Source organism: Emys orbicularis, chromosome 1 (genome assembly GCF_028017835.1).
Source record: "Emys orbicularis isolate rEmyOrb1 chromosome 1, rEmyOrb1.hap1, whole genome shotgun sequence".
In the NCBI taxonomy this organism is placed as follows: domain Eukaryota; kingdom Metazoa; phylum Chordata; order Testudines; family Emydidae; genus Emys; species Emys orbicularis.
This window is the reverse complement of record NC_088683.1, coordinates 6605867-6617468: the sequence shown is the minus strand read 5'-3', so window position 1 is coordinate 6617468 and position 11602 is coordinate 6605867. Positions and strand designations below refer to the sequence as shown.

Below are 11602 nucleotides of genomic sequence, written 5' to 3'. Positions count from 1 at the left end.
CCGAGCTCCTGGCTGCCGCGGGTGGTGGGGGAACCCCCGAGCTCCCAGTCATGGGTGATGCGGGACCCTGGAGCGCCGACCCGCTGCAGGTGGTGTGGGCACCCACAGATCCCCATTTTGTCACTGATATTTTCAGTAAAAATCAGGGACAGGTCATGGCTTCCGTGAATTTTTGTTTATTGCCCGTGACCTGTCCGTGACTTTTACAAAAAATAACCGGGACAAAATCTTCGCCTTAGTCACAGGCGATTTAATAAAATTGAATTGAATAAAGAAAAAAGAACAGATGGACAACCCCCCGTCAGGGATGGCCCAGGTTTACCTGGTCCCGCCTCAGCGCAGGGGGCTGGATTTGGTGATCTCTCGAGGTCCCTCGCAGCCTGACAGATCTGTGAGTCTGTGAAAAACGGGGAAGGGTGGACTCTGCCTCCCCCCCCTACTATTATCCCTGCCCTTCCCCGTCCCTCATTCCTTTCCCCTTAGCTGTGCCCTCTCCCCTGCGTACCTGGCCCCGTAACAGCCTCTTCCTCTCTCTCAGTGCGCAGGCTGGTGGCCGGCGTAGCCCCGTGAGTCGCCATGAACGCGCATCCCCGTCGCATCCGCCTGAAGCCCTGGCTCATCGCCCAAGTGAACAGCAACCAGTACCCAGGCCTGCAGTGGGTGAACCCCGAGCGGAAGCTCTTCTGCATCCCCTGGCGCCATGCCACCCGGCACGTCCCCACGCAGGACGATGAGAACACCGTGTTCAAGGTGAGCGCCCAGGGGCCCGTGGGACGCCAGGCTGGGGTGGGGGTACCAACTGACATGTAAGGAACGGGGTTGGCTGGGTCACACGCACAATGTGACGTGACCCCAACTGGGACTCCCAGGAGCTGCTGCACTGGAGCAGACCATGGGTCCCTCTGCCCCCTTGCGGGGAGGCTCACGGGACGGTGTCCCAGAATGCACCCTGCTAGCTGCGTGGGACTAGCCGCCAGGCCGCTCAGTTAGCCGTCTCTTGAGGTGTTTGAAAAGGCCTCAGTTCCCCCCCGCCCCCATGAAACAGGGCCAATCATACCCGCCTCGTAGCAGGAGGCGTGATGTCCGCACCCCTCTCTGAACTGCCCTGCGGACGCAGCTGCGGAAGGGTGATGTGCTGCTGTCGGCCAGGCCCAGAAGCCCGTGGCATTTTATGCCAGCCGGTGTCACTGCAGAAGGCGGCTCTGGCCCTGGTGTTGGCCTGCCAGTGAATTACATGTTCTGTTGGGAGAGCGTCTCTGAGCTGCCTTCTCCCCGGGCCACCCCGCGGCTGCCCCTTGTCACCGCTTAGCCACAGAGCAGTTCAGGAGTGAATCTTTCATCAGCGGACAGGCAAAAGCTTGGATTTCCCGGGCTCCTAGCTGGGGCTGGGCTGGGGCTTGACCTATGTCTGTGACCACCCCCTGCATGCCAACCTCCCAGGCCTGGGCCAAGGAGACCGGCAAGTACAACGAAGGGGTAGATGAGCCGGACCCAGCCAAGTGGAAAGCCAACCTGCGCTGCGCCCTCAACAAGAGCCGCGAGTTCAAGCTGATCTACGATGGCACCAAGGACACGCCCATGCAGCCCTACAAGATCTACGAGGTGTACGAGGGCCACCAGCCCAACGGAGGTACCAGCAGCCCGGGCAAGGGGGATCCAGTGCATAGAGTGTGCTTAGACGGTCAGAAAGCCTGTGTCAAGGTCCTGCACCAAAGGCTCTTGAGCAAAGTGAGCTGCCATGGGATAAGGGAGAAGGTTCTCTCATGGATTGGTAACTAGTTAAAAGAGACACCTCTACCCTGATATAACGCGGTCCTCGGGAGACAAAATATCTCACCGCGTTATAGGTGAGACCGCGTTATATAAAACTTGCTTCCCCACCCCCCGTTCCTTGTTCCCTGACCGACCCTTCCAGAGACCCCCCCTCCCTAATCACCCCCAGGACCCCACCGCCTACCCAACCCCCCTGTCCCCTGACTGCTCCGACCCCTATTCACCCCTCCCCTGGCCCCCTGACAGGCACTCACCAGCAGCGGCGGGAAGCGGAGCAGCCCGGCCCCAGCCCGCTCCATTCCGCCACCTCCCAGCCGCGGCGCTCCGCTTCCCGCCGCCGGTGAGTGCAGGGAGGTTGGAGAAAGGATGCCCCCCTGTACTCACCTGCGGCGGGAAGCGGAGCGCCGCGGCTGGGAGCTGGCGGAGTGGAGCGGGCTGGGGCCAGGCTGCTCCACTTCCGCCGCTGCCAGTGACTGCGGGGGGGGGATCTCTTCCCCCAAGCCCCTTCCCCCGAGCGACATGGCTGCGGCCGGAGCGAGGGAAGCGGCGCGGGCTGCTCCTGGCCCCCCGCTAATCCCCCGGGCCATTCTGGGACTGCGGGGCCCCCAAAAGTGCCCTCCCACAGCTCCTGCCCCCCAGGCCCTGGAGGGGGAGAGCCCCTGACCGCCCCCGAGACCCTCTGCCCCTTATTGAACCCCTCGGCCCCGGCCTGGCCAGGCACCCTTAACACGCTGCTCAGAGCAGCATGTCAGAACTTTACCGCCTTGTATGCGAACCCGTGTTATATCGGGGTAGAGTGCAGGAAACAAAGGGGAGGAATAAATGGTTAGTTTTCAGAATGGAGAGAGGTAAATAGCTGTGTCCCCCAGGGGTCTGTACTGGGCCCAATCCTATTCAACATATTCATAAATGATCTGGAAAAAGGGGTAAACAGTGAGGTGGCAAAATTTGCAGATGATAGAAAACTACTCAAGATAGTTAAGTCCCAGGCAGACTGCGAAGAGCTACAAAAGGATCTCTCAAAACTGGGTGACTGGGCAACAAAATGGCAGATTAAATTCAATGTTGGTAAATGCAAAGTATTGCACATTGGAAAACATAATCCCAACTATACATATAAAATGAGGGGGTCTAAATTTGCTGTTACCACTCAAGAAAGAGCTCTTGGAGTCATTGTGGAGAGTTCTCTGAAAACATCCACTCAATGTGCAGCTGTCAGAACAGCGAACAGAATGTTGGGAATCATTCAGAAAGGGATAGATAATAAGACAGAAAATATCATGTTGCCTCTGTATAAATCCATGGTACGCCCGCACCTTGAATACTGTGTGCAGATGTGGTCACCCCATCTCAAAAAAGATATATTGGAATTGGAAAAAGTTCAGAAAAGGGCAACAAAAATCATTAGGGGTCTGGAACGGCTGCAGTATGAGGAGAGATTAATAAGACTGGGACTTTTCAGCTTGGAACAGGGATGACTAAGGGTAGATATGATTGAGGTCTATAAAATCATGACTGGTGTGGAGAAAGTAAATAAGGAAGTGTTGTTTACTACTACTCATAACACAAGAAATAGGGGCCACCAAATGAACTTAATAGGCAGCAGGTTTAAAACCAACAAAAAGAAGTATTTTTTCACACAACGCACAGTCAACCTGTGGAACTCTTTGCCAGAGGATATTATGAAGGCCAAGACTATAACAGGGTTCAAAAAAGAACTAGATAAATTCATGGAGGACAGGTCCATCAATGACTATTAGCCAGGATGGGCAGGGATGGTGTCCCTAGCCTCTGTTTGCCAGAAGTTGGGAATGGGCGACAGTGGATGGATCACTTGATGATTCCCTGTTCTGTTCATTTCCTCTGGGGCACCTGGCATTGTCCCCTGTCGGAAGACAGGATACTGGGCTAGATGGACCTTTGGTCCAACCCAGTATGGCCGCTCTTATGTTCTTATGGTAAGGGGGACTGGGCCGGGGGAGGAGGGGAACTGGGGGACAAGCAGGGTGCTGGAAAGGAGGCTGCTGGGAGAAATGAGGGTCAGGTCCTTTTTTCTGAGGCTTCTATGGCCTATTTCCCATCTTCGGCGGCCCCACCTCAGAGCTGCAGAGGCTGGGCAGGGCCGCCTGGCGAGCCCCTCAGCGCCTGGGGGGGCTGCCTGTGCCCCCACCCAACAAACACCCCGCAAACAGGCCCCACGATACCTCCAGCCCCCTCCAAACACCAGACCCCGTGACCGCCCCTGCAACCCAGCTAACAAGCCCTGTGACTCCCCCACCCTCACCTCACCCAGCTACTAGACCCCATGACACCCCATCCAGCAAACTCACCCTGCAAACAGGCCTCATGACCCATCCCCGGCAACCCAGCTAACAGCCCGCATGACCCCCCTCCCCCGCCCCCCAGAGTGCCCAGGTGTCTGGTTTGCGACGGGAACGCCCAGTCGAAAAGGGACCCTGGCGGCTCCAGTCAGCACCGCCGACTGGGCCGTTAAAAGTCCAGTCGGCGGCGTAGCAGAGCTAGGACAGGCTGGTCCCTGCCTGTCCCAGCTCCGCTCTGCGCCCCGGAAGTGGCCACAGGTCTGGCTCCTAGGCGGGGGGGCCACGGGCGTCCACCCGCTGCCCCCGCCCCGAGCACCGCCTCCGCACTCTCATTGGCCGGTGCCTCCGGGTGAGAGCAGCGCATGGAGCCTCCTGGCCCCCGCATCTAGGGCCCGGACCTGCTGGCCGCTTCCGGGGCGTAGCGCGGAGCTGGGACAGGCAGGGAGCCTGCCTTAGCGCCGCTGACCGGTAAGCCCACGCCCCGAGCCCCTGCCCTGAGCCCCCCCCAAACCTGGAGCCCCCTCCTGCACCCCAAACCCCTCGTCCCCAGCCCCACCCCAGAGCCTGCACCCCCCCCCCAGCCGGAGCCCTCACCCCCTCCTGCACCCCAACTCCCTGCCTCAGCCCAGTGAAAGTGAGTGAGGGTGGGGGAGAGCGAGCCACCGAGGGAGGGGGAATATATGAGTGGGGGGTGGGGCCTCAGGGAAGGGGCAGGGCCTCCAGGAAGGGGCGGGGCAGGGCCTCCAGGAAGGGGCGGGGCTAGGGTGTTCAGTTTTGTGTGACTAGAAAGTTGGCAACCCTACCCCCACACACTCACACGAGCCAGCTAACAGCCCCTGTGACTGCCCACCCAGCAAACCCACCCTGCAAACAGGCCCTCTGACCCACCCCCTGCAACCCAGCTAACAGCCCCTGTGACTGCCCACCCAGCAAACCCACCCTGCAAACAGGCCCTCTGACCCACCCCCTGCAACCCAGCTAACAGGACCTGTGACCCCCTCACACCCTTACCCCACCCAGCAAACAGGCCCCATGACACCCCAGCCCCCTCCAAAAAACAGCCCCCTGACCCCCTCACACCCTCACCCCACGCAGCTAACAGCCCCTGTGACCCAGTCTCCACAACCCAGCTAACAGGTCCCTTGACACCCCCCAGCCCCTCCAAAAACAGGCCCCGTGACCCACCCCCCGCAACCCAGCTAACAGGTTCTGTGACGCACCCCAGACACCCTCACTGCACCCAGAAAACAGGCCCCATTGCCCCTCCCAGCTAGCAGGCCCTGTGACCCCAGCCTCACCCCCAACTAACAGGCCCCATGACACCCCCCCAGCAAACGGGCCCTGTGACTCCCCCAGCCAATGGGCCGCCTGACCCTCATGTGTGACTTGCTAATCTCCCCCTCCCCCCCGTCTCCATTGCAGACTCGCTGGCCGGGGACGATCACAGCTGTTGCCCGGGCGAGGAGGAGGAGGAGGTGAGTGAGGGGGTTGGTGGAGCCGGCCTGCGCATGGGTGTGGGTGCCAGACAGGGCCTGTGAGCACTGTGCCCCTGGTGCAATAGGGCCAGGCGGGCTACTAGCCATTACACACTTCGCAGGCTGCCAGAGCTTTCCATTGAGTGTCCCCCGAAAACCCGGGGCAGAAAGCTGAGCTCGCCCCACCTGCCGAACAGCACTGGGTCTGCTAGCCCCTGGGCTGGCTGCCGAGCCCCTGGGGTGCGGGAATCCCTTCGGCTGCATGGGCTGACTGCCCTCGTGTTGCCAGGAGTCCGGTTTTCAAGTGGAACGCTCGGTCGAAAAGGGACCCTGGCAGCTCCGTCCGCACTGCTGATCGGGCTGTCCAGTCGGCGGTGCTGCGGGGCTAAGGCAGGCTCCTTGCCTGCCCTGGCTCCGCGCGGCTCCCGGAAGCGGCTGCCACGTCCGGCTCCTAGACGCGGGGCGGCCAGGGAGGCTCCGCGTGCTGCCTCCAACAGGAGTGCCGGCTTTGCAGCTCCCATTGGCCAGGAACCACAACCAATGGGAGCTGAGTGGGCGGCACCTGCAGGAGTGGGCAGCGCGCAAAGCCACCTGTCCACACTTTTGCCAAGGAGTCGGACATGCCGGCCGCTTCCGGGAGCCGCCTGAGGTCAGTGCCCCCTGGCTGGAGCCCTCACCCCATACCTCCTCCTGCACCCCAACCCCCTCCTGCACCCCGACTCCCTGTCCCAGCCCTGAGCCCCCTCCCGGAGCCCGCACCCCCTCCTGCACTCCAACCCGCTCCTGCACCTCAACCCCCAGCCCTGAGCCCCCTCCCGCACCCAAACTCCCTCCTAAAACCTGCACCCCGACCCCAGCCCTGAGCCCCCTCCCAGAGCCTGCACCCACTCCTGCACCCTGCCCCAGCCCTGAGCCCCCTCCCGCACCCCAAACCCCTCATCCCTGGCTGCACCCCAGAGCCCGCACCCCCTGCCTCAGCCCGGAGCTCTCTCCCACACCCTGAACCCCTCATTTCTGGCCCCACCCCAGAGCCTGGTGAAAGTGAGTGAGGGTGGGGGAGGGCGAGCGACGGAGGGAGGGGGGATGGAGTGAGCGGGGGCAGGGGTGGGGTGGGGTCTCAGAGAAGGGGCGGGGCAAGGTTGTTAGCTTTTGTGCGATTAGAAAGTTGGCTGCCCTACTCTGCCCCCTCCCCTGGGTCTGTCCCTCCCCCAGTAACCGAGCGCCTCCTGTCTCTCTCACAGCTGCAGAAAATGATGACGCTGACGATAGCGGGTGAGTGCGGGGGGTGGGGGGGCAGTCTGGGGCGCCAGGCAATGTGGGGATGGGGTTAGCAGGATTTGCAGGGCTAGTCTGCTTCCCGATCTACCGAGCCCCGGGGACAAGGCCCCTCTGCTGCCCGGTTAAATCCCTCCATCCCTCGGGTGCCCTGCAACAGGCCAGTGGGGCTGCCAGGTGCCGGCGTGGCCTGAGGCCGGGGATTGTGATGGGCCCCAGGGGGAGCAGTGGAGCGGGGTGATCTCATCCAGCTGGTGGGCCGGGACGCTAGTCAGGGCGTCTCTCGGCCTCGCCCCGGCCCATTGGCGGGGTCACTGCAGCCCAGCCACTCAGGGCGAGCTAGGCTTGGTACAGAGTCTTACCACGTAAGCACCCTCGTGTGTTCCATGGGGCTCTGAGCACCTCTCTCTCCCGACACCGTCCTCCGTCTGCCCCCTCCGCCCCTGCCCCACCCGGACCCCCCACAGGGGAGGAGAAGGGGCTGCCGGCTCAGCCCCATGGGCTCCCCTTGCTCTGTGCCCAAGCCACCTCCAGCTGATCGGGGCAAGGTGGGGCAGAGGGGGCCTGAAAGCTGTGGGGAGAGACACGGGGTTGTCCCCCTCTTCCCCCCGGTCACAGGCTGGGTTTGTCCCCTAAGCAGTCAGTTCCAGCTTCCAAAGTGCCCCGGGGGCTCAGCTCACACAGCGAGACCCCACTCCAGGCTGGGGGCTGCCCCTCTTTTACCCTCGATCCTGTGTGGGGCACTAAAGGACCCAGCTCCCAGCCGGAAGGGTCAGTTGTTTTCCTCCTTTGCTCTCCTTGAGGGGGAGGGATCTTGCACCAGGGTTGCCGGAGAGCAGGGGCCGTGTGCCGAGGGAGCCCTGGGTGTTGGGCGTCGTTGGCTGGAGCTGGGCGCGGCTGGTGATGCCAGGGCCCTGCTCGCAGCTGGCTTGGGCTGACGGGCAGATCCTGAGCCAGTGTGTTTTGGTGGCTTTCAGATCCCAGCCAGGGCGTGGAGCCGCTCCCCTCCTACGTGTGGCCGAAGCAGGAAGTCCCGTATCCCAACCCCTGCGGGAACGGCTCCTTCCCCCCACTGGGCGCCCAGGAACTCCTCCACCCGGACGTGTCGGCGCCGCCGCCTCCCGCCGCTGGCGCCTTCGCGGCAGGGGAGCTGCCCGCCCAGAGCCCGGCTGGGAGCATGCCGCTGGAGGGGCCGGGCAGCCTGCAGAACCTGCCCCCCGGGGACGTGTCTCTGCAGCCCATGGAACAGTTCATCCCAGACCTGCTCATCAGCCCGCACATGCTGCCATGTAAGATCCCGCTCAGCCTGGGGCTGCCCTCCCCGTCGGTGCCTAGCGCGCCCTCGCTGCGTCCTGGCACTGCCCCTTCTAGTCTGCGAGCTCTCCGGGGCGGGGGCTGCATGCCGTTAGGTCCGGACAGCGCCTAGCGCCGTGGCCATGCCGGTGCGCGGCTCGCGACAGGAGCGGGGCCGGGGGGAAAGCGTGGGGGGAGGTAGCGGCGTGACGGTAGCACAGGACTATCAGGGCCCCCCGGGCGCTCTCCCGCCCGATTCCCCCGGCTAATGGGCTTGTCTCGCTCTCCCCGCGGCCAGTGACCGACCTGGAGCTCAAGTTCCACTACCGCGGGCGGCAGGCCAGCTCCCTGACCATCAGCAACCCCCACGGGTGCCGGCTGTTCCACAGCAGCCTGGAGCCCACGCACGAGCAGGTGGAGCTCTTTGGGCCCGTGACGCTGGAGCAGGTGCGCTTCCCCAGCACCGAGCACATCCCCAACGAGAAGCAGCGCTTCTACACCCACCAGCTGCTGGATGTCATGGACCGGGGCCTCATTCTGGAGCTGCAGGGCCAAGACATCTACGCCGTCCGGCTGTGTCAGTGCAAGGTCTTCTGGACGGGGCCCTGCGCCGGCGAGCGGGCCGGCCCCAACCCCATCGAGCGCGAGAGGAAGATCAAACTCTTCAGCCTGGAGAACTTCCTCAACGGTGAGCGGAGGGGCCGGGGGCCAGCCCTGCCCTCCACATCCTGGCTCCCCGGCCCCAGCCCTGGCCTCCCCACATGGCTTCTCTGCCCCCAGCTTCCCTGGCTGCCAGTCCCCTAGGGCCCCTCTCCTCTGGCCCTGTCTCCTCCCACGCGGCTGGGGGGGGGGGAGGGAGGGCATTGGAAATGCCACGGGGGCCCTGCCCCTCATGCCGTGTCTGTTGTGGGGCTCCCTAGGGCTCATCCTGTTCCAGAAGGGCCAGACCAGCACGCCGCCCCCCTTCGAAATCTTCCTCTGCTTCGGAGAGGAGTGGCCGGACCAGAAGCCGAAGGAGAAGAAACTTATCACCGTCCAGGTAAGGGTTCCACGTCCGCTCTCGCCCCTGGGAGCAGGGCCTAGGGCCCCACGACTGGGCCAGCTGGGGTCCTGTCTGCTGGCTTGGCTCTGATAAGGACCCTCCACCCTCTCCCCGCTTGGCCCATCTCCCCCCTTGCTCCTTCCCAGCCTGCAGCGGGACACGCCAGCCATGGAACTGTGGCCCTTCCAAGCCGGGGAGCCAGACTGCCCGAGCCCCGGACTGCATGAGCCAGCAGACCCCAATGGGCCCCCAGCAACAGCCCAGGGAAGGCCGAATGGTTGGGACGGGTTAGATGCCTACAGCTTGCAAAGGGGGATTGTGATGGCCATAGGTGGTTGCGATTCCCTTCCCAAGCATGGGGTCACCAGGGCATCTCGGGCTGGGAGCCGGGTGAGTGATCAGTCCTTGGACGGGAAACTCGGTCACCGATTCCTCGCTGCTCCCTCATTCAGCCGGCCCCTTGGTGCCGCCGGCCTCTCCGCCACTCCCCTCCCTGGGACAAACTCAGATATTTTGACGGTGCTAAACAAGGCCTCTGCCCCGTGACCTAATCGCAGCCCTGACCTGCTGGGAGAGGTGGAGACGCAGCAGCAAGAGTAGGCTGTTACCCGGCAGGAGTCAAGTGAAGAGAAGGTAACGTGCTGGGAGCAGGGCTGTAGCAGGGACTCCAGAGAGGGGCTGGGTGACTCAGCCCAAGATCCTTCCAGGATGTGGGGGGGTTGAGGCTGTGCGGGGGCAGGGGTGAGCCGGCTGCAGAGGGGAGCGGGCTAGCTCCTGCCTGCTCTTTGTCTGCCTCCCAGGTCGTGCCAGTGGCCGCCCGGATCCTGCTGGAGATGTTCTCTGGGGAGCTCTCCTGGTCGGCAGACAGCATCCGCCTCCAGATCTCCCATCCGGACCTGAAAGACAAGATGGTGGAGCAGTTCAAGGAGCTGCATCAGCTCTGGCAAAACCAGCAGGGCCTGCAGGCCCACCCGGCCTCGAACCTGGAGCCAGGCCCGGGCCCGTGGGCGATGCAGGCCAGCAGCATGCAGCAGTGAGGACGTGGGCACGTCGCGCACACTCACCCACTTCCCCTCCCTCCTGACGGGCGCCCGGGGGAGCCTGGCCGTGCACGCCAGCCCCGAGGAGGGGAGACGAGGCAAACTGATCTCTACAGGGCGATGCTCCGCTGGATCTGTCGGCGCAGGCTGCCCGGCTCAGCTGCCCGCTCCATGCCAACCTCCCAGCTGTGGACCCCAAAGGGGCAGGGGGGAGAGGGCCCTTCCTGCAGGGATGGATGGAGGCCGGCCCACACCACCACCTGCTGGGAATACACTAGGCTGCGGGCCAGGCCCCACCTTGCCAGAGCACTGCGGGGACAGGCAAGGCCTGCCATGGAGGAAAGAGACTGTTAGACCCACCGCCCTGGGCACTTACGAGAACTGCCTGGTGGTGGGCAGCAGGTGCTGGGGCCTGCTGAAAGGACAGGCCCGGCCGTCAGGCCCGATCCAGCCCGCGGGCGTGAAGGAGCCCGAGGCGACGCTGCAGTCACAGTATCCGGGAGCTGGCGTCACGGCCCCGGGAACTGGCCTGGCACAGAGACGCAGCAAGGGAAGTGCTCAGCTGTTAATAAAAGCAACTACTTGCCTACGCCTGTGTGTGTGTGTGTGTGTGAGGCTCCCCCCACGTCCCCCATCAGAAGGATAGGAAGGGAGCCGGCCCAGTGAGCGTTCAGCGTATGGTAAAGCACAAGCTGAACTGCCCCGCCCCGAGCTCCTGCTCACTAAAACGTTTCTGCAGCCAGGGCCCGAGATCGTATTCTAACGTGCGTAGCAATCACAGCACTAAGGGCCCGCACGGGGCTTGGCTGGCTGGGACCACAGGCAGCATTTGACCTACAGAGTCTCCGCCTGGGGCTGACGAGCCCTGCCTGAGTCGGCACCCGGGGCGCGTTTGCAGGCCTGGCCGTTAGCGTACACCAGTGTGTGTTGGAAACCGCCCCGGTTATGGCTCCAGCCCAATGACGGGGGGTAGGGCCCCTGCTGCTCCCGGCTCCATTGGGGCCACGCTCTACAGCGGAGCCAGGCCAGCTGGGAGCCAAACCCCTGTTCGTTCCAGCCGGGAGCCTGAAGCTTTAACGACTTAGCCGCTGCCTGGCAGCTTAGCCCCGTCTTGACCATTTGTAACTGCTGGGTCGTAGCCTCCTCAGCAGTAACCGCTCCCCCGCGAGTTAGTCACGGCTGAGGCCCAGGCTGCCTGACTTCCAACAAGTGGGGATAACAAAGCCCCAGCAGGCCCAGCTGTGTCTACGTTCCCTTCCCCGGGGCTCTGGCCTGGGCAGTTTTAAAGGTGCCAAGCACCAGCGCTTCCTCTGAGCCAGGCCCCAGCTTGCCCTGCTTGGAAGCTGGGCTCAGAGGTTCCCCTCCCAGCAGGCTCGGAGGTCT

General features: G+C 63.3%; 1 protein-coding gene across 1 annotated transcript; it reads left to right on the top strand.

Moving 5' to 3' along the window:
• Positions 1-576: 576 nt before the first annotated feature.
• Positions 577-10216, top strand: IRF5 (interferon regulatory factor 5). Its single transcript, XM_065416247.1, has 8 exons — positions 577-750; positions 1441-1630; positions 5517-5569; positions 6811-6841; positions 7822-8133; positions 8436-8825; positions 9058-9176; positions 9980-10216. Exons 1-8 carry the CDS (start codon positions 577-579, stop codon positions 10214-10216), a joined length of 1506 nt encoding a protein of 501 aa, XP_065272319.1.
• The last annotated feature ends 1386 nt before the right edge of the window (positions 10217-11602 follow it).